Source organism: Podarcis melisellensis (assembly GCF_964234715.1).
Source record: "Podarcis melisellensis genome assembly, chromosome: W".
Classification (NCBI taxonomy): domain Eukaryota; kingdom Metazoa; phylum Chordata; class Lepidosauria; order Squamata; family Lacertidae; genus Podarcis; species Podarcis melisellensis.
In genome coordinates, this window is record NC_138535.1 from 31,105,813 (window position 1) to 31,126,774 (window position 20,962).

Sequence of the window (20,962 nt, forward strand, 5' to 3'; positions counted from 1 at the left end):
GCTGGTAGCTTCGAGAACACTGTCCCACCATCTCGTCCTCTGTCGTCCCCTTCTCCTTGTGCCCTCCATCTTTCCCAACATCAGAGTCTTTTCTCTTTTTAAAAGAAATATTTATTAAAGTTTTACAAAAACATAAGTACAAAAATACATGAAAAAATAAAAATAAAAATACAACATGTAAAAGACAAAAGACAAAAAGAAAATAAGAAAAAAATAAAAACAAATGTGTTTTTTATAACTTTAAACTCATTTGCTTGTTTCCTTGACCTCCTCTCACCTCCCCTTTTTGTATCCCCTTTACATAATCAAATCAGCAAATCCTTACCCTCATTCATTGTCTTATCTCTATATCTTAACATATTATAACTCTTTATTTCCAACCATTATCAATTCATTTTTGCATATTCTTAATAACTTTGTTGCTAATGCCACTTATTTTCAATCCAACATCATTTTAACATTCGTTAATTTTACAGTGTTTCTGCAAATAGTCTTTAAATTTCTTCCAGTCTTCTTCCACCAACTCTTCTCCCAGGTCTCGGATTCTGCCAGTCATTTCCGCCAATTCCATATAGTCCATCACCTTCATCTGCCACTCTTCCAGGGTGGGTAAATCTTGTGTCTTCCAATACTTTGCAATAAGTATTCTTGCTGCTGTTGTTGCATACATGAAAAAAGCTCTATCCTTCTTTGGCACCAATTGGCCGACTATGCCCAGGAGGAAGGCCTCTGGTTTCTTCAGGAAGGTATATTTAAATACCTTTTTCATTTCATTATAGATCATCTCCCAGAAGGCCTTAATCTTTGGGCACGTCCACCAAAGGTGAAAGAATGTACCTTCATTTTCTTTACATTTCCAACATTTATTGTCGGGCAAATGATATATTTTTGCAAGCTTGACTGGTGTCATGTACCACCTGTATATCATTTTCATAATATTCTCTCTCAATGCATTACATGCCATGCCATAAATTTCATACCGGTGGTCCACAATTGTTCCCAGTCAGCAAACATAATGTTATGACCAATGTCTTGTGCCCATTTAATCATAGCAGATTTAACCATTTCATCCTGCGTATTCCATTTTAACAGCAAGTTATACATTCTTGAAAGTATCTTAGTTTTGGGATCTAACAGTTCTGTTTCCAATTTTGATTTTTCCACCTGGAAGCCATTTTTTTTGTCCAAATTGTAGGCCTCTCTTATTTGGTAATAATGAAGCCAGTCTCGCACTTTATCTTTTAATTTCTCAAAACTCTGCAATTTCAATTTGTCTCCTTCTTGTTCCAATATTTCCCAATATTGCGGCCATTTGGCCTCCATATTGAGTTTTTTCTGAGCCTTTGCTTCCATTGGTGACAACCACCTTGGGGTTTTATTTTCCAGTAAGTCTTTGTATCTTATCCAGACATTAAACAATGCTTTCCTGACAATATGGTTTTTAAATGCTTTATGTGCTTTAACCTTGTCGTACCACAAATATGCATGCCACCCAAAAACATTGTTGAAACCTTCTAAGTCCAAAATGTCTGTGTTCTCAAGAAGCAGCCAATCTCTCAACCAGCAGAATGCTGCTGATTCATAGTAAAGTTTAAGGTCTGGCAGGGCAAATCCACCTCTTTCCTTTGCGTCAGTTAGTATTTTAAATTTTATTCTGGGCTTCTTGCCCTGCCAGACAAATCTAGAAATGTCTTTCTGCCACTTCTTGAAACAGTCCATCTTGTCCAGAATTTGCAATGACTGAAACAAAAATAACATTTTTGGCAATACATTCATCCATCAGAGTCTTTTCCAGGGAGTCTTCTCTTCTCATAGAATCATAGAGTTGGAAGAGACCACAAGGGCCATCGAGTCCAACCCCCTGCCAAGCAGGAAAGACCATCAGAGCACTCCTGACATATGGTTGTCAAGCCTCTGCTTAAAGACCTCCAAAGAAGGAGACTCCACCACACTCCTTGGCAGCAAATTCCACTGTCGAACAGCTCCTACTGTCAGGAAGTTCTTCCTAATGTTTAGGTGGAATCTTCTTTCTTGTAGTTTGGATCCATTGGCCACTCATGAGGTGGCCAAAGTCTTGGAGCCTCAGCTTCAGGATCTGTCCTTCCAGTGAGCACTCAGGGCTGATTTCCTTCAGAATGGAGAGGTTTGATCTTCTTGCAGTCCTTGGGACTCTCAAGAGTCTCCTCCGGCACCAGAATTCAAAAGCATCAATTCTTCGGTGATCAGCCTTCTTTATGGCAGGCAGCATTGTGCTCTCCAAATGTTGATTGACCAAAATTCCCATAATTGCTAAGAATTGGCCTTGCTGACGGGCTCATGAGAGTTCCACTTCAGCAACACCAGGAGGGTGCAGTGTCGGCGATCCCTGCTGCTGCAGCTGCACCACTAAGGTTTCTACTAGAGCAGCCAGGAGAGAGCAACATAAACCGAGTGGCAGAGATGTATTAGATGAGATTATAGCAAATGTGGGCAACTTCTCCAGTGATCGGGGTGGGAGTTGCAGTTTGTTAAGGGCAGTAACGCGAAAGCAGAGCGGCCATTTTGCATGGAGAAGGTTCCCGGCTCAGTCACCAGTGTGTGCAGCTAGGGCTGGGCATGATCTCTGCCTGAAAGCTGCTGCCAGTCCATGTAGTCCGTCCTGAGCTTGATGGGTCAATGGTCTGCCTCAATATAAGGTCGCTTCCCATGTTCCTGTGTACTACAGCAGGGTTTGGAGGGCCACAAGCGCCCTGCCCATGAATTCAAGAACCAGGGGAAATTCTAAAAGTCTTTGCTGAAAGGACATCAAAGCAGGGGCCAGGTGAACCTCTTTCGGAGATTATTCTGAAAGGTCGGGTGCCATGACTGAAAAGGCCCTGCCATGCTTGAAAGAGCAGGAGTTCCCTGGGAAAGGGATTCTAGTCAGTGGAGAGGCAGTGCAAACATAAGTGGGCCTTCTTCTGGTACCCTTTCCCCAAACCTTGAAACACTTGAAAGGCCAAAAGGGATGCTCTGAATTGGGCCTGGAAGCAGTTCAAGAGCCAGTCTAGTTCACAGAGCACTAGCCTAATATGATCATACTGCCCAATCCTAGTTATCAGTCTTACTACATATTGCAGGAAGTGGCAGCAGGCTGCCTCCCGACCCCCGACCCCGTGAGCTAGCCTGTAGCTGTGGTTGCTTTGCTTTTTTCCAGCATTGTCATCTGATCACTAAAAATGAGCTTCAGAGACTTCTGACCTACGACCAGGTGAGAGACATCTTTGTGTTATATGTGGTGGTTTAGGATATTGCCCTGTTTATTTCCTTTGTCTGGGATACCCCAGCCTAGGCTAGAGAAACCACTTTCAGGCAGTTAGGAGCAAAGTGTAGCTATAACATAGGATGACTGCGACTTCTACAAATGCTTTTTAAGGTTGCCGGTTTGTGCAACCTGAATTAGAAGCAAGTCCCAATTAAGTTGGAGGGTTGCCTTGGAATAAGTAGGACTGCTCTGCCGTTTCCCAGTTAGAGGGCTTTCCTAGCTCAGCACACGCTCCAGATGTTGTTGGACTCCCATCAGCCCCAGCATAGCTGCTGTCCAGCAATATCGAAAGGTCTAAGGTTTCCTGCTCTAGGTTTTGCATCTGTCTGGAAAATCTGCGTTGCTCACATGTTCTTATCAGCAGAGACTTCCATTAAGTCCAATTAAATTGCTGGTGCTTTTTGTTTTACATTTTTCTCTCCAAGGTTTGTGTGTTCATCATGTTGACGACCTTTCTCCCACTTGGCATAAGGAGCATTGGTATTTTGTGTTGAAACAGGCCTGATTGCTGCACCTTACGGTGGATTTAAACTCTGTGAGCGTAGTCGTGCCTTAGCCCTTTGAGAAGGATGCTGCAAGGAAGGCAAGGGGGGGACTTCCAACATATGCAAAACCATCATAAAACATTAAAAACTTCCCTAAAGGCTGTATAGTTACTTATCTCCTTGACATCTGACGGGAGGGTGTCCCACAGGGCAGGTGCCACTACTCAGAAGGCCCTCTGCCTGGTTCCCTGTAACTTCGCTTCTCACAGTGAGGAAAAGGCCAGAAGGCCCTCGGTGCTGGACCCTGATGCCTGGGCTGAACAATGGGGATGGAGACACTCTTTCAGGGCTGAGGCCATTTAGGGCTTTAAAGGTTGGCGCCAACACTGAGAATTGTGCTCAGAAACGTCCTGGGAGCCAACGTAGGATGCAAAAGGGTGGTTTTGCAGTTGCTCATAGTGTCGGGGGTGTATTCTGGTGGTTGTTAACAGTTTGTATGGATTATTGGTACATATAAGATTGTCTATTGGAGGTATAGCTAACCTGTGGTCTGCCGGATGTTACTGAGCTGCAGTTCCTGTTGGCTCCAGCCATCATGGCCAGTAATCAGGGATGATGGGAATTGTAGTTCTGCAGCATTGTGAGGGCCACGTGTCTGCTACTCCTGAGTTAGAGGATTTTCCTGTCGTGTGATGCAGCAAAGTAATTTAAGATGACATGGGGCAAAAATGCACAAGCATCCTGTACCTTTAAGAATTGGGTATAAGATAGGATCTCAGCAGGTATACCCCTTTTTTGCACTTGGCTAACCTACTAGTAGGGACGCGGGTGGCGCTGTGGGTTAAACCACAGAGCCTAGGGCTTGCCGATCAGAAGGTCAGCGGTTCGAATCCCCGCGACGGGGTGAGCTCCCCTTGCTCTGTCCCTGCTCCTGCCAACCTAGCAGTTCAAAAGCACGTCCAAGTGCAAGTAGATCAATAGGTACTGCTCTGGCGGGAAGGTAAACGCTGTTTCTGTGTGCTGTTCTGGTTCACCAGAAGCGGCTTAGTCATGCTGGCCACATGACCCGGAAGCTGTACGCCGGCTCCCTCGGCCAATAACGCGAGATGAGCGCCGCAACCCCAGTCGGTCACGACTGGACCTAATGGTCAGGGGTCCCTTTACCTTTACCTTTAACCTACTAGTACTTCACCTTGGTCTTCCAGCACAACAGTGGCTGTTAATAGACTCCATTGTCAGGCAACAGGGGGTCTTCTGCTTCTCTGCTGATAAGCAATTTCTTTTTGGCTTTAGCTAAACATTCAGCGTACCCAAAAGACAGCTTTTGCTGATTTCACAGAGGGAGAGATCAAGTTCATCCCGACGTACAAATTCGACTCTAAAACAGATCCTGCTTGATAGTTGAGCCTTTGTAAGTAAGTCCTCTCAATCATTCTTCTGCAAGGCTTGTTTGTTTTTCCTAGTCTGCTGAGATGCTAGTAGTGTCCTGCCTTTCCATCCTCCTGAGCAGGCTAGTAAAACATATATTTTAAACATGGCTTTCTGCTAAGCAAGCTGTTGGAGGAGGGCTAGAGTTGAGGGCTGGACGGACTTCCTTTCCTCTGCAGCCAGAATGGACACCAAGCCACGGAGGAAGAGAGAGATCCAGCTCTCCTTCACCTGCTCACTTTGCTTGCATGGAATTCCCGGTTGCCAAAGGCTGCTAGGCGAGTTGTGAAATGCAAGGCTGTGATATGTTGTCTTCCTCAAGCCATCCCTGCTCAAAGTCTCTGGAAATGCTTTGGCTCCTTTTCCACAAGCAGCCTTTCCCCCACATTTGTCCTGATAATCAGCATCCTGTTTCATGGCGTGTTTAAGCAGAGAATCCTGTTTGTGTCAAGGAAGTCTGGGAATGAGACTTGGTGCTCTCTCAAGATGAGTCTGCCAGGGCATAAGAGCATGAGAGCAGCCCTGCTGGATCAGGCCATTGGTCCATCTGGCCCAGCATCCTGTTCTCACATTGGCCAATGAGATGCCTCTCGGGGAGCCCACAAACAGGACCTGGGTGCAACAGCACGCTCCCCTCCTCCAAGCCATACTGCTTCTCTTGGTGGAGTATGTTCTCTGGCCATTATGGCTAGTAGCCATTGAGCCTCACCATCCAGGATGTGGCATATTCTTGTGGTTCTTGACAACTGTCAGAAGCCACCTAGGCCTGCTAGTTTCATTGCTCTTGCTGTGGTAATGGGGAAATCAAAAGGACAGGCGGAACATGTAGTGACGAAGCCGGAAAACGGCAGGCTCCTTTGGGCAGCATTTCAGGTGCCAGAAAGGGTCTTTTGGATCACTGAAAAAATAGTGTCTGAACAAGAATAACGGGGCCCCTTGCTTTGGGGAAGGATCATCATTTGGTGGTGTGCCATATGCTTTGTATGCAGAGTCTCAAGTTGAAAGGCACCTCCACCTGAAAAAGGATTGGGCCACAGAGAGCTGCTGCCAGCCAGAGGAGACTTAATTAATGAATTGTGGGGTTGGAAGGGATCACGAGGGTCATCTCGTCCAACCCCCTGCAATGTAGGAATCCAAACTGGGGGAGGTCAGAAAATCATTCTGACCTGGTAGAAGGCAGCTTTTGATTTCCTGACAACTCTCTCCATGAGGCAAAATGCCTGCACACCTGCAAGGTCCGCCCCTTCAGAAGTTGGACTCCCAAGCCCCATCATCTCCAGCTCTTGACCGTGGTCAAGATCACAGGCCGTGTGTGGAGCCAAAGTTTGACTGTGTGAGCCTTGTGTGTTGCCTCAGCCAGTCCAACTGTCTCCTTGCAGTGGGAAGTGCCGTGTGCCAGCATGGTGTGAGCCAATCCTCTGGCGAGGAGGCAGCGTGAATCAGCTCAGCTACCGAAGCCACATGGAATTGAAAAGGAGCGACCACAAGCCCGCCAGCTCCCTCTTCCTCACAGGGTAACACCTGCCCTGGCCAGGGCTATCGTCTATTCAGGCTTTTTAGTTGCCTGCTATGTGGCACCTCCTCGAATCTGGGCAGGCCCTGACCAACAACCAGGCCCCTTTCCACAGAGCTCCTCCTTGGCCAATGACTTCCGGTGCAAGGAGTGGACAGGTTTTGGCTCTGTTAAATCCCTAGGCTACCATTCTCCACTGTTCTGAGTACACGCTGCTCCTGCAGGCATGGCAGACCACATGGGCTGAACTGTATACCTTAACCGTTGGCTCCATTCATGCAATGGAGCTTCTGTGGTACTTGGCTTGGAGCATTGGGCTTCAGCCCATTGGCTCTGGAAGTCACAGCCGCTGCCATCCTGGGGAAGCTCTCAGAGTTACAGTACTTGCCTCTTTCAGGGCTGGGAACAGGGGGTGCATCAGGCCTTTCTGCTCTTAACTCATGCCCCCCCTTTTTAGTCCATAGCCCCAACAAATGTGCTCTGCCCCCCCCATAGGTGAAGGTTGTGGATGACCGACGGTACCGGAAAGTGATTGAGGATATTGTTCAGTTGATGGACAGGATGGAGAACGAATTCCTTCCCTCCCTGGAGGGAGGTAAGGACGAATAGGATCCTCTCCAACCCCTTAAAGAGGGTTTGCTGCAAAAAGACCAGGGGGGAAAGAAGGCCTTGGCCCATCTAGCTCAGTCTTGAGCGGTTCCCCAGGATTTCCGGGGGATCTCTCCCAGCCCTACCTGAAGATGCTGGGGATAGAACCTGGGACCTTTGCATGCAAGGCAGATGCCCTTCCACTGAGCGGCAGCCTCTTCCTCTTCCTTGCAGGCAAAGACTCCAGGGGTCGCCAGCGTGGTGCCCTCCAGATGCTGGACTACAACTCCCATCATCCCCAGCCAACGTGGCCAGTGGCAAGTGCAGCAATATCTGGAGAGCCCCACGTGGACCTGTTGCATGTGCAGTCCCCTAAATGAGAGGCCGGGGCCAAGGACAAACTCCCCCCTGGAGCACGTTTCCTTGCCTCTGCTGAAGGCAAACACTCTCTTTCCTCCCCCCCCCCCCCCGTTTTGCTCTGCAGTTTCCGTTTGAGAATGTGAAGTTCCGGCAGCTGCAGAAGGAGAGGTTCCAGATCACAAACAACGGGCAGGTCACCCTCCACTTCTCCTTTATCCCCAAGCTCAGTGACAGCCAGTATTGGAAGCCATGGCTTCGCGCTGAGCCCTGCGAGGGATACTTGGAGCCCAGCGCGTCTCTCTCTGGAATCAGAGAACTGTAGAGTTGGAAAGGGACCCCAAGGCTCATCTAGGGAAGGCCTTCCTTTTCCCCTCCTCTTCCCAACCCTCCTCCCTCAAACCTTGGGAGTTTGGTAGAGCAGGGGAGGCTTAACATTTGTGGGCTGCATTGCCCCATGCTCAAGCCTCCAAGGGCCACACGTCAAAGCAGCTGAGCCCAAAGTGTAAAAGTGTGTGTGACCAGCTTTAAACAAAGACACACAGACAAATGAATTGAAGCCAAGCAATGCTGGAGGGTCCCCAAACACCTTTTGGCATCGCAGGGAACCAGTGAGAGCAGTCCGTCCAAAAATGGCCTGTGCCATTAACACCCTTGGTTGTCTGTTGCTCTTGCCTTCCTCCTCTGATCTCAGGGAGAAGACGGCTTCCTAGAAAAGGTAACAGTTGGTTTGCTATCCTCTAGATGTTCTTGTAGCGGGCTCAAAGCAGGTTTACACGGGGGTTGCGTTCCGAGGTACTGTGCGTTTAAATGAAATTGCGTATATTGGGGGCAGCATTGGAAAAGCCTGCAAACACCCTCTAAACTCCCGGAAGCCCTTTTGAAAGGCCTTTTGAAAACCAGCAGCCTCCCTGCAAAACTCCTTGCTCCAACTCTCCACAGGTCTGAAAGGTCGGTGCCAAAGCTCCTGGGAGGGAGTCGAGATGCTGTTTCCATGCCACTTTGCCGCTTTTGTGCTCTTGGGGGGGGGGACATTTTTGCCCCTTCCAGTGCCCCTTCCAGCTCTGCGGCAGTGTGCATGTGCCTCGAAGGCACGTAAATGGAGTTGCCCTTGTCAACGATCAGCAGCTGCTCCATGCAGTGGCAGCTGGTCCCTTAGGGCAAACCAGGCACTACCCCACCAACCGGACTTTCCTCTCAGGTACCCACACCTGCCTGCCTTCTGACTCAAATCCAGTCCAGGTGGTGGCTCTAGCTCTCTGCTTTGGTCTCTCCCCTAGTCTCAACGTGGCCCTTGTAGAACTCGGCAGAGGAGAACGGAGACGAAACCAGAATTTGCCATCGCTGCTTGACTCTGGGTCCGCTTGCGATTGGCAGCACGGGAGGCAGAAAGCCCAGTCTCATGATGCAGGCGCCAGCCCCCTCTGGCCCCAAGAGCCAGTTTTCTCCTTGTCTCTGTGCTCAGCAACTGCTGCACAGGCTGTGCCACTCTGGCTTACTCTCACCACCTGAGCACTGGCATTTGGGAAGCGGTAGTGGCTGCTTTGGGGTGGCTCAGGGAAATGTCACTCCTCTCGAAATCAGATCAACTTGGGTGTATTATCCTAGCCACAAGGAGACCGTGGTGACTGTCAATTTGGACAGCTGTAGACATTTAGAATCATGGAGGATATGTTGATCCTCCGGTCAGGGCTATTTCTTGCCACTATTATCACAAACCACATGCTTTTGATTACCAGTTTCTGGGGAACATGATGGACAGAGTGCTCTTGTCCCCGTGTCCCTATGGACTCCCAAGGGCATGTGGTTGGCCATTGTGGGAACAGAATGCTGATCTAACCCAGCAAGGCTCCTGTGTTCTTTAGCATGCACCAGCTACTCTGATACAGCATGTGTCATTCCCCACACCAATACTCTCTCTCTCTCTCTCTCTCTCTCTCTCTCTCTCTCTCTCTCTCAAGACAGGGGCGGGGAGTATTGGCGGGGGGGGGGGATGAACTGGGTCCTAATCAACAGCTGCCCTGGGGATGAGGGGATCAAAATCTCCATCCTTGCCAACTCCTTTCAGTGATGGGCTGCTTGCCACTGCTGTGCTCCTAAAGCTCTCTTGCTCCCCCTCCTCTCTTTCTCTTTCTCTTGAATGTGGTAGCTTGAGATAGAAATAACCACCCTGAACATTCCTGGAGAGGAAGATGGGAAGGAGGCTGGAGGCATTGTTCACCAGCTGCTGTGTGCTGCATTGCCCAGACAAAGTCGTGGGCTGGGGCTCCAGCTGTTGCTCAGTTTCTACCCCTGCCTCTGCAACGTGCTCTAGACAAGGGGTGGTGAACATGTGACCCCCTCATCTCATCATGCTGGCTGGGGCTGCAGCCCATCAACCTATGAAGGCCCATCCATGTTCTGTTGCTGTTTTTGTTACTTATTTCCTGCCCTTCACCCTAAGGTCCCAGGGCAGGTTCCAACAATTTAAATAAAATGTTAGCCAAACCTCATGTCCACAGCTGCATATTCAGTAAGCTTTTGGGTGAACTGCACATCCGGAGTGGGAGGATTACTAGCTGCATATTAATAGGGGGAGGGGGAGCTTGGATTTGGGGTGCGAGCAATTAGTTTTTTGTTTCCCCACTTGAGATGCTTGCTGTGGCTAGGGCCGGGCGATATATTTTCAAATCAGCTTGAAGTCTAGATAGTGAGACTGGTTTCATAATTTCTGACCTGGCAATATATTGCGAATCATGATGTGTGTGTGTGTACTATGCAAAAAACACCATGTGGGGGGAAACTGTGAAGCCAGACAATGCTTCTTTAGATTCCTGCAGCCCCTGTGGACTCTGCCGGTTCAGCTTTCCCCTGCCCTCCTGCAGGGGGCAGCCGAAATCACAATGCGGGGGAAACCGTGAAGCCAGCCAATGCCTCTACATAGCTCCATCTTATTTCAGACATCGTGATATATTGGTGTATTGCAATGTTTAGCTAGTGATATATCACCGTGTTGAAAGCCAGCTATCGCCCAGCCCTAGTTCTGGCCTCAGAGGGCAAGACTTGTCCACCCAGCTGGAGCAAGGAAAGAATGCATACTGGCACACATTCTGTCAGGCTCTCATGCCAGTCCCGCTTGTCATTGGACCTCCAGGAGAAGCAGTTTCTGGATATCGTACCCCAGGATGGTGATGGCTCCACTGAGCGGCCAAGGAGATCTGGCTTTTGGTGGACCACCTCTTCAAGAATGCCTGCCACCAGGTGAGCTGAGGGGGACGGTACCATTGAAAGGATGGGTGTGGGCTGGAATCCCGTACCAGTTTTGGGGTGTGCAGGTTCCAAACGTCCCAATTGATTTATATCTTAGCTACCGACTCGCTCTTACGAGCTCCTGCTGTGAGTATAGTGGCACCTTGGTGGAGCGCAGCGGGTGGGACATCCAGCATACGGTCTTCCTTAGAGCGGCTCAGAAGAACCCAAGTGTTCCCAACCATTGTCTGTCTATCCCTAGCAAAGCGGCTCTCTGAGACTCGCCACTAGAAGACGCGGGGAATGATTTGACTCTCCCATTGCCCCAAATCAGGAGAAGGGTAGTAGGAATGCTACTGTGGAAAGCAGGCGGGATACAATTCTCAGCCCTTGTGCCAGCTCTCTTGGTGAGGGGCTTCTCTCCATTGTGGCATTCCTCGACCTCACGTTATGCACCCCAGGGCTGGATTGTTCTTCATGCTATCCAGGATGTACCTCATCCCATTTGGAATGGCCCTTGAGAAAGGATGGTCTGCCTATAGTCAGCAGCTTACCACCTTGTTGTTTGTTAAAAACTTGAATAAAAAGCATGCTTAAAATAAAACAGGAAAGATGAAATTTTGCTGGCTTCTTGAGAAAAGAATAATGCCTCATTATTTGTATCTGCTTTTAAATGTTGTTTCTCTTCTCTTTGTAATGAGTTTTACTGGGTCTGGGGTCATTTTAAGTTGCTTACCTTCACTAAAATATATAAATCTACTCGACTGGAAACTTTTATTATCCAAATTCAAACCCACTTTTCTTTCTCGGAATGTCCTCCATGGAAATGAGATGAGCAACTGGATAGCAAAATTCCTGGAGTGGGGAGGAGGGTTCAGTGTTCTAATAGATTAGATATGGACAGTCCTTCAGTACAGCAAAACTTGACACTTTGAAACCTTTGAGTCCTTTCCAAAAGGACTTCACCCACTATTTAGGGGGGAAGTATGTCAGAACTGACCTTCTGCAGTACTGATTCCACATTCTTGGACTCCTAATCTTACACGTAAATTAGAGCTGGAACCATCTCAGGCCCTATGGCTCTTGAAATGACCATGACCTATTGAGCAAAACCACAGACTCCACCTCTCTGGTGACTAAACCCCACTTGCTTTTACAAAATAAATTAACAAGAGAGGAAAATCATGGAAGAAATAAAATGGCTTTTGAAATTAACAAAGGCGATTCCTTTTATCCACATGTATTACGGGACATGTTCAAAGCGCCCCTCAGGAGAAATTCTGTAAGCAAAGGTAGCAGGCTTTGAAAAGCTTGTGCAGATACACAAGGACACATTGCTAAAAGAAACAAAGGGATTTGGAGGGACCATGAGTGAACAGGTAGTACCAGAATGTACAGAATTGTACCTAGAAAAGGGTTACAACTGGACTACCTTTTTGTAAACAAAAACAACAACAACCCCCAAAATAAAACTCGGAAGCAGCAGGACTCCTTAGCAACTCTTCAAAAAACAAAACACAAAACTGCATATCCCTACCTAGTCACCAAATGTGAGGGGAAACGTAAACCAGCGTCTTACACTGCTTTAAATGATAGCCAGATTCTGCCATTTTTTACCACACCAGAAGTAAAAGCACGGGGCATTAATAAGTTTTTGAAAAATCATGCACTTCATTTGTAGGCAAGGGGAAGCTTTCTGAAATGTACACACAATCTGTTGAAATGACCAAGCAGCGGACGAGATTCGGGGACAGTGGTGTGCCGCCTGGGGAAATGTTCCTTTCCATTCACCTTAAGCAAAGATGTGGTGACCTTGTGCATCCATAAATAACTTTCAGAAATGTATTTCATTACTTCCCAAAGCTTCTCACTGGGCCACCAAATGGCATTTCTTTCTATTTTGGATGAAACTGGGGAAGCAGCTTGAGAAGAAGGGGTTGCTGACATTCACTGGCCTGGAGAACACCTGATGCCAATATGATGGCAAATTGTGGGTGGTGCATTGATGGAGAAACTAAGGCAACAAATGGGGACATGACGCCACCGGTGTTCTAAAGATACATTTCATGTAAAGATTATGATGGGCTTCTTCAAATGCCCATAGCCTCTTACAAGCAGAGGGTTTAGATCAATTTTCTGTAAACCTCTGTCATAAATAGTTGTCACTGGAAATACGACCCAACAATGCAATGCTGGACTCATCCCTCCCGTCAGCGTGCCTGGAAAGCACGGGTCCCAGTAGGTTCCGCCTTACTCTGCTCCTTTCTCTGTGAAAGCCTGCTCTTTCGCTTTCACATGGGAGCAAACCTCAACCCACCCCCTCCCAAAGAAACCTTTTTTATGAGCTCCCCTACTCTGCGTGTGCTTTCTTTGGCTCCTGTCTCAATGAGCAGAAATTGAGCACATGAATTTTCCAGCATCAGGAGTTTCCCCCAAGACAGTGTCGAGATCAGGCGTGTTTGTGTGGCTCCACGCTTGCAATTCTTGGGGCTTTGGCTAAGAGGAGTGCATGCTAGCTAGACAGTTTACCTCCCTTTGCTACAGTTTAAATTTCTGCATGCCATCTGCTGTTGTGGAACAAGTCATCCCCATGATCCCTCTAGCCCAGTGGTCTCTAGGGCGGCCCACAGAAGCTCTCAAGGGTTTCAGACAAAACATTTGTTCACTTCAGCATATAGCAGTCCAAAGAAATGTATGCTCTAGAAGGTCACAGGCTCCCCCGTCTTTGGGGTAGAGCTTTGACGTCTGAGACTAGATCTGCAGGACTCATAAACATTTCACTCTGTAGAGATGAGTAGTCGGCACCGTCCGAGTATAGGAGGAGGGGGGTGGGGGTGGAATACAGGGCTGAGAACTAGAAGAATGCGTTCAATCTCCTACACGAAGCCAGAGCCAATTATGAAGATTGACCAGTTGCTTATAGATCAAATGCATGGATCATGCAGCTGCAAAGAGGTCTACCCAGCCGCTCCCACAGGCAACATGGAATTCTTCTGTGCAATTTACTGTGTTGTTGTTGTTGTTGTTAAAGATGTAAGACAAGCCTATATTGCACTTCATTAAAAATGCCAGGTCACTTCACAACAATCTACTGATGGACTCAGTAGAATCAGCAAGGGCCAGAGGTCAGCAACCTTTTTCAGCCGTGGGCTGGTCCACCGTCCCTCACAGCATGTGGGGGGCTGGACTATATTTTGGAGAGAGAAAATGAACGAATTCCTATGCCCCACCAAGAACCCAGAGATGCATTTTAAATGAAAGGACACATTCTGCTCATGGAAAAACACATTGATTCCCGGACTGTCCGGCCCCCGGGCCTTCGCTTGCCTACCCCTGCTCAAGGCAATCACTTCCTGCACTTCACGTTAACGCAGAAGACGGCCCAGTTGTGCTCAGATGCTCAAAATTCCCTTTTCACCTTTGGAGGGTCTGTTTCAGTTGGCATCGGGACAGCTCACCTAGCAGTGCAGCTGCCTTTATTGCAGAGGCAGGAGGTTTCCTTCCTTTCATATTCAGGATTTCTGTACTCACATAGAAATAATAAAATGGTTTCTGCTGTTTGTTAAAAGTCATGAATGAACTCTCACAACTCGTTGATAAGGTAGCTTGCTTGTGTCTCGAGAAATCGTATAAGAGGAGCATTCATAGGAAGTTGCACTTGACAGAGTCAATCTAGCCTAGCACTGCCTACACTGACTGGCAGCAGCGCTGCAGGGTTTTCAGACGGGGGCAGTCCCAGCCCTGTCTAGTGGAGATCCTGGACTGAACCTGGGATCTCCTGCATGCAAAGCAAGGCCTCCCTCAACTCGGGAGGCGTGAGTTCTCTACTGTATTTCAGCAAATGCTTTCACTTTATCATTTCATTTTCCTCTGTATATTTTGTGCACCTATTTTCCTGTATACTTTAGACAGAGAGGAGTCGCAATAGGGTTGGAGGCAAGGTTCACAGTTAGTGTTGTGTGAGCATTTTAAAGCAGTTGAGTTTAAACAGGAGGGGATTTCAGCTGAAGAGATGGCCAGCATCGTGAATCTGTAAGTAGGATGTCTTCTGCTTCTTTCTTTTAATCTTCTGGGGCGAGGGCTTGGGGTCCCCCACACGGCCAGCATCCCCATGGAATTTAACCCCTTCCTGAACAGCTTAACTTCTCTTCCCACCCGCCTTCCCATTCTCCCTCCAATCTCATTGCAGCTCAGCTGGTTAGAGGGAGCTGCAGATAGCACCAAGGTTGCAGGCCCGATTCCCAGAAGGTACAGCTGCAGATTCCTGCATTGCAGGGGGTTGGACTAGACCTTCCATGATCATTATTTGGGGGTGCTTTTTATTACATTCGTAGCCCACTTTTCATCCAAGCAGTTCAAGGTTGTGGGATGTAAAACACAGGAGCAGTCAATGACAACATTCCTAGAGTGTACATGTTAGAACATGGGGAGGGATGTCTGTCCAGCAAGCAGGTAAACTTCCTGGGGACGGACTTCCTCCGCATGTGACCAGAGGTGGGTGTGGCCTCACCTGTGCAGGTAATGATAAAAGCACAGGGCAGGCAGCCATCTCGCTCTCTTGCCTCTCTTTTTCTTGCCTCTTGCCTCTCTCTGCCATCTTCCTTCGATGAGGAAACATCTAAGGATGCTCTCTTGGCTCCCAGCCAAGAGAGGAGAGAAGGACTATCTTGCTACAAGATAGATTCTAAGTGTATGTAACCTTTTTAAGCCTGCCTACCTTCTGGGATCATATTGTGAACAGAACGTGAGTAAACTCTTTTATACTTTTATAAAGACTGTGTTGTGTCTTGTATTTTAAGAGGGAACAAAAGGGGAAATTACCAGAGTAATTATTATAGAGGTTCTAGCGAACCTGTGCACACGTTACCGTTGCAAACTAAAAGGGAATGTTTATAAACTCTGCTGATATTTTGGGAACTTGTTAGCACAAGTTGGATAAGGATATAATTAGTCAATATATCCTCTCCTGCACCCCAGAACATTCCCACAAAGGGTTATGGGGCCCAGTATTGCATATTTCTGCGCATTTTTGAAGGATTGCTTTGGATTGTGATTTTGAGTTGAGTAGTATTTTTCTGAGTTAACTTCCTGGTAAGCACATGGTCCTTTGTTCCATTGTGCAGTGGGGATTAAGCAACCCCCCCCCTTTCCCTCAGAGTTCACAGTGACCCAAGGCAGTGAAGAATTATTTTGAGATTTTTGAGATTTTGATTTTAAAATTTTGAGAAATTTTGAAATTTTGAAGAATTTTCAAATTTTTGGATTTTAAGATGGCTAGAGCAGCTTTTGATAGTGATGCAAAGCTAGGAATGCCTGTGCTGAATGAACACAATTTCATACACTGGAAGCATCGCTTGATAGCATGTTTAGATTATAAGCACATTTTGGAAGCTTTAAAGCCTCAGCCTACAGGATCGTCTGAGGAGGATTTAGCCAAGATAAGTGCTTGGAAACGCATGAACAGCGAAGCTAGACACATAATTTTGAGTGGACTTCGCGATGAGCAGCTATCATTAATAAATAGTACAGACGATGCATCTCAAATCTTAAGAGATATTGAGCGCGTGTATGGAGAATCTAGCATAAACTGCTTCAGAAACTTGGTGTGTAAATTAACCAGATTGAGGATGAATTCAAAAGAGGAATTCACAGAGCACATCAACAAGTTTACTGAGATTATTCAAAGAATTGATTTGACTCCCAAAGCTTTTGATGAAGATACAAAGATAGCATTTTTGTTATCATCACTTGGACCACGCTTTAGCGCATTTGTAAGTTTGATGGATCATAGACAAGGTCTGACTTTTAAAGACTTGATTGGTTATTTAAAAGAAGAATGCAGAGATAGAGCTGAATCTCCAGTGAGAAATGCTAGAAGCAAAGACAGTAGTTATGCATCTAGGCAATTTACAAAGTCGAAAGAGATGCCTAAGAAAGTGATTTGTTTCAATTGTAACAAAGAAGGACACATTGCAAAGAATTGCAGGGCTCCTAAAGCAAAGAAACCCCACCCCTTTCAGCCAAAAGGAGAAAAGAAGGGGAAATGTGAATGCACATGGCTACTGCAAGAAAGGAATTTAACAGTCCAGAATCGTGAGAATAGACGTAATAAATGGATTTTAGATTCAGGTGCCAGTTCACATTTTTCATATAAAAGGGACTATTTTAATGAGATAAATGATGAAGAAGGATCTGAAATTGAGATTGCAGATGGCAACATTGTTAAAGCAAAAGGTGCAGGTTCCATGAGTCTGAAATGCAATATAAACAACGAATGCATTGAGAACACAATCTCTAGAGTTTTGTACGTACCAGAGCTGAGCTGCAATTTAATCAGCGTGTCCACATTGGACAAGAAAGGTTTCCAGATCACATTTGGAAATGGAGAATGTAAAGTGACTAGAAATGACAAAGTGCTTGCTCAAGCAAAGCTAATCAATGGTGTATATGAGCTTGATGTTTCAGAGAATCAGTCTGCAAAAGTGGCACATTCCAGCCAGAAGGATGAAGCAGATCTGGACCTATGGCACAGAAGGCTTGGACATAGAGACACCAACATCATTCTGGATCTACAGAAAAGAGATCTTGTAAGAGGTTTGCAGGTAAAGCAGAGCAACAAAGCTCCAGCAAAGTGCATAAGCTGTATTACTGAGAAGGCTGTAAAACCTTCATTTCCACGTTGTGCAGAACAAAGAAGCAACAAAGTGCTTGACATAGTGCACACTGACATATGTGGACCCATGAATGTTCCCTCACTGGGAAAGAATAGATATATTTTAATATTTCTGGATGACTTTTCAAGATTTTGTGTTGTATATTTCCTCAAAGAGAAGAGTGAGACAGTGGACAAGCTCCAGGAATACATTGCCATGGTCAAGAATAAATTCCAAAGAGCTCCAGCTGTGCTAATGAGTGACAATGGAGGTGAGTACTGCTCAAATGAAACGCAGGCTCTCCTGGCCAAGGAAGGAATTGCACACGTAACCACAATTCCTTACACACCACAGCAGAATGCCATAGCTGAGAGAAAGTTTAGGTCCATTATGGACATGACAAGGTGCATGCTAAAGGATGCATGTTTGCCACAGAAGCTGTGGGCCGAAGGAGTGTACACGTCGGTCTATTTGCAGAATAGACTGCCAACTAAAGGTGCAGAGCGCACACCATTTGAACTTTGGCATGGGAAAGCTCCCAATCTTTCGCACATACGTGTGTTTGGAAGTCCGTGTTACTTCCACGTGCCCAAAGAACACAGACACAAGCTTGACTCCAGGGCAAAAGCAGGTATCCTTGTGGGATATGCCTCTGGAGGCAAAGGATACAGAATTATGGACTTACAAACTGGTAAGACAAATGCATACCATGCGGTTTATTTTGATGAATATGGAAAAGTAGACACTAAGAACACTGTTGTGGATTCTTCAGATGAGTCAGAAAGGACTCAAGAGTTTGTATATTTCCCTTTTGAGACCCCACAAAGTAATAATCTGCCTTCGAGTGTTACAGCGCCCCCTACAGGCAACACACTAGAAGACGCAGAGGACCAGAACCCTGGCGGCACCAGAGACGAAGATGAGGACTCAGATGGGGACATGCCTGCGTTGGAGGAGGATGAGGAAGCTGATGCGGTTGCAGAACCAGAGGTCAGACGCTCGTCCAGAACCAACAAAGGTGTCCCACCATTACGGTTGTCCTACTTTGCAGGGTCGGCGTTTCCACAGGAACCTTCCACTTGGGAAGAGATACAGGAGATGCCAGCTGCAGAAGCCAGTCTCTGGAGGAAGGCCATGCAGGAGGAGATGGATGCACTGCATCAGAACAAGACCTGGACACTCACTGAGCTGCCTCCCGGTAAGAAGGCCATTGGCAGTAAATGGGTTTTCAAGGTTAAGAAGGGGTCAGAAGGAGAAGTGCAGCGCTACAAAGCTAGACTTGTAGCACAGGGATTTTCACAGCGTTTTGGTGAAGACTATGATGAAGTTTTTGCACCAACCGTGAGGTACAGCAGTGTAAGAATGCTTTTAAGCATTGCAGCCTCCAAGAAAATGAGAGTGAAACACATAGACATTGCTACCGCTTTTCTACATGGGCAGATTTCAGAAGAAATTTATATGAAACAGCCCAAAGGTTTTGTGAAACCACATGAGGCGCATTTAGTGTGCAAACTCCAGAAAGGACTTTATGGACTTAAACAGGCTGCTAGAGCCTGGAACCAGAAGTTGCATAAAATGCTGACGCAACTTGGGTACAAGCAAGGCGACGCTGACAAGTGCTTGTACAGTAAGTCAAATAATGGACAATTCTCATATATTCTAGCATTTGTTGATGACCTGATTATTGCCACAGCAAGTGAGAAAGACTATACACAGATAGTAAAACACCTTAGCAAAGAGGTGGAGGTCAAGGAGCTAGGAGATGTCCAGTACTACCTCGGGATCCAGGTGGAAAGAGAAGAGGACGGTTCATTTCTTCTCAGCCAAAGACAGAAGATCCACGAGCTAATTGAGCACATGCAGATGCAAGACGCACATCCAGTTGCTACACCGATGGCTACTGACTTCCTGAAGAATCAGCAGGATTCGAAGCAGTTGCCAGACAACAATGACTACAGGTCGGCGATTGGTAAACTTTTGTATTTAGTTACCACATGTAGACCTGACTTAGCTAATGCTGTGGGGATTCTTAGCAGAAAAGTGAATTCTCCCACTGAGCATGATTGGGCAGGTGTAAAGAGGGTGGTGCGATATTTGAAGGGTACCATGAATTGTAAATTAAGGTTACCAGCCGTCAGAGACCCTAAGTTGGTTGGGTATACTGATGCGGATTGGGCTGGGGATAATGCTGATTATAAATCAACAAGTGGTCATGTTTTCATGTTTGGTGATGGACCTGTTGCATGGGGCAGTTATAAACAGAGCTGTGTAGCATTATCTTCCACAGAATCAGAATACATTGCAGCAACAGAAGCCTGCAGAGAGATCGCCTGGCTTGATCAACTCATAAAGGACTTTGGGTTGGTGAGAAAAGGGCCTGTCAGCTTGCTGGAGGACAATCAAAGTTGCCTGAAGCTGACACAGAGTGAGAAGTTCCTGGCCAGAACAAAACACATTGGGGTTAAATACCACTACATACGCCAGATGATCCAGGATGGACTTGTGGAGCTATCCTACTGCAGCACCCAAGAGATGACTGCTGACATCCTGACGAAACCCCTACCAAGAGAGAGTTTCCAGAATCTACGTGTCAAGCTGGGACTCTGGGTGGTTGAATAAAGTTGTTTATATTTTGTGTATGTTGTATTGCCTGAGAAGGGGTATGTGGGATGTAAAACACAGGAGCAGTCAATGACAACATTCCTAGAGTGTACATGTTAGAACATGGGGAGGGATGTCTGTCCAGCAAGCAGGTAAACTTCCTGGGGACGGACTTCCTCCGCATGTGACCAGAGGTGGGTGTGGCCTCACCTGTGCAGGTAATGATAAAAGCACAGGGCAGGCAGCCATCTCGCTCTCTTGCCTCTCTTTTTCTTGCCTCTTGCCTCTCTCTGCCATCTTCCTTCGATGAGGAAACATCTAAGGATGCTCTCTTGGCTCCCAGCCAAGAGAGGAGAGAAGGACTATCTTGCTACAAGATAGATTCTAAGTGTATGTAACCTTTTTAAGCCTGCCTACCTTCTGGGATCATATTGTGAACAGAACGTGAGTAAACTCTTTTATACTTTTATAAAGACTGTGTTGTGTCTTGTATTTTAAGAGGGAACAAAAGGGGAAATTACCAGAGTAATTATTATAGAGGTTCTAGCGAACCTGTGCACACGTTACCGTTGCAAACTAAAAGGGAATGTTTATAAACTCTGCTGATATTTTGGGAACTTGTTAGCACAAGTTGGATAAGGATATAATTAGTCAATATATCCTCTCCTGCACCCCAGAACATTCCCACAAAGGTGGCATTGATGGCTTGCCTTTCCCCCTGTTTCTCCCCTCACAACAAACCTGTTAGGCAGGCTAGGATGAGAGTGACTGGACCCAACATCAAACAGTGCACTTCATGACTGAGTGGGGATTTGCGCTCGGATCT

General features: G+C 46.8%; 1 protein-coding gene and 1 long non-coding RNA gene across 2 annotated transcripts in view; one reads left to right on the forward strand and one right to left on the reverse strand.

Moving 5' to 3' along the window:
• LOC309361330 overlaps window positions 1-20,962 on the reverse strand; it is a 1,008,653-nt gene that overhangs the window by 385,408 nt on the left and 602,283 nt on the right. The window lies entirely within an intron of this gene.
• Window positions 1-20,962, forward strand: part of LOC309361243 (inositol polyphosphate 5-phosphatase OCRL-like) — a gene marked incomplete at both ends in the record, with an annotated part of 178,535 nt that overhangs the window by 15,979 nt on the left and 141,594 nt on the right. The window contains 6 exon segments of the mRNA XM_081896157.1: window positions 3,176-3,229; window positions 5,062-5,165; window positions 6,576-6,706; window positions 6,709-6,710; window positions 7,205-7,315; window positions 7,782-7,947. Of these exon segments, the coding sequence (XP_081752283.1) occupies window positions 3,176-3,229; window positions 5,062-5,165; window positions 6,576-6,706; window positions 6,709-6,710; window positions 7,205-7,315; window positions 7,782-7,947 (568 nt within the window).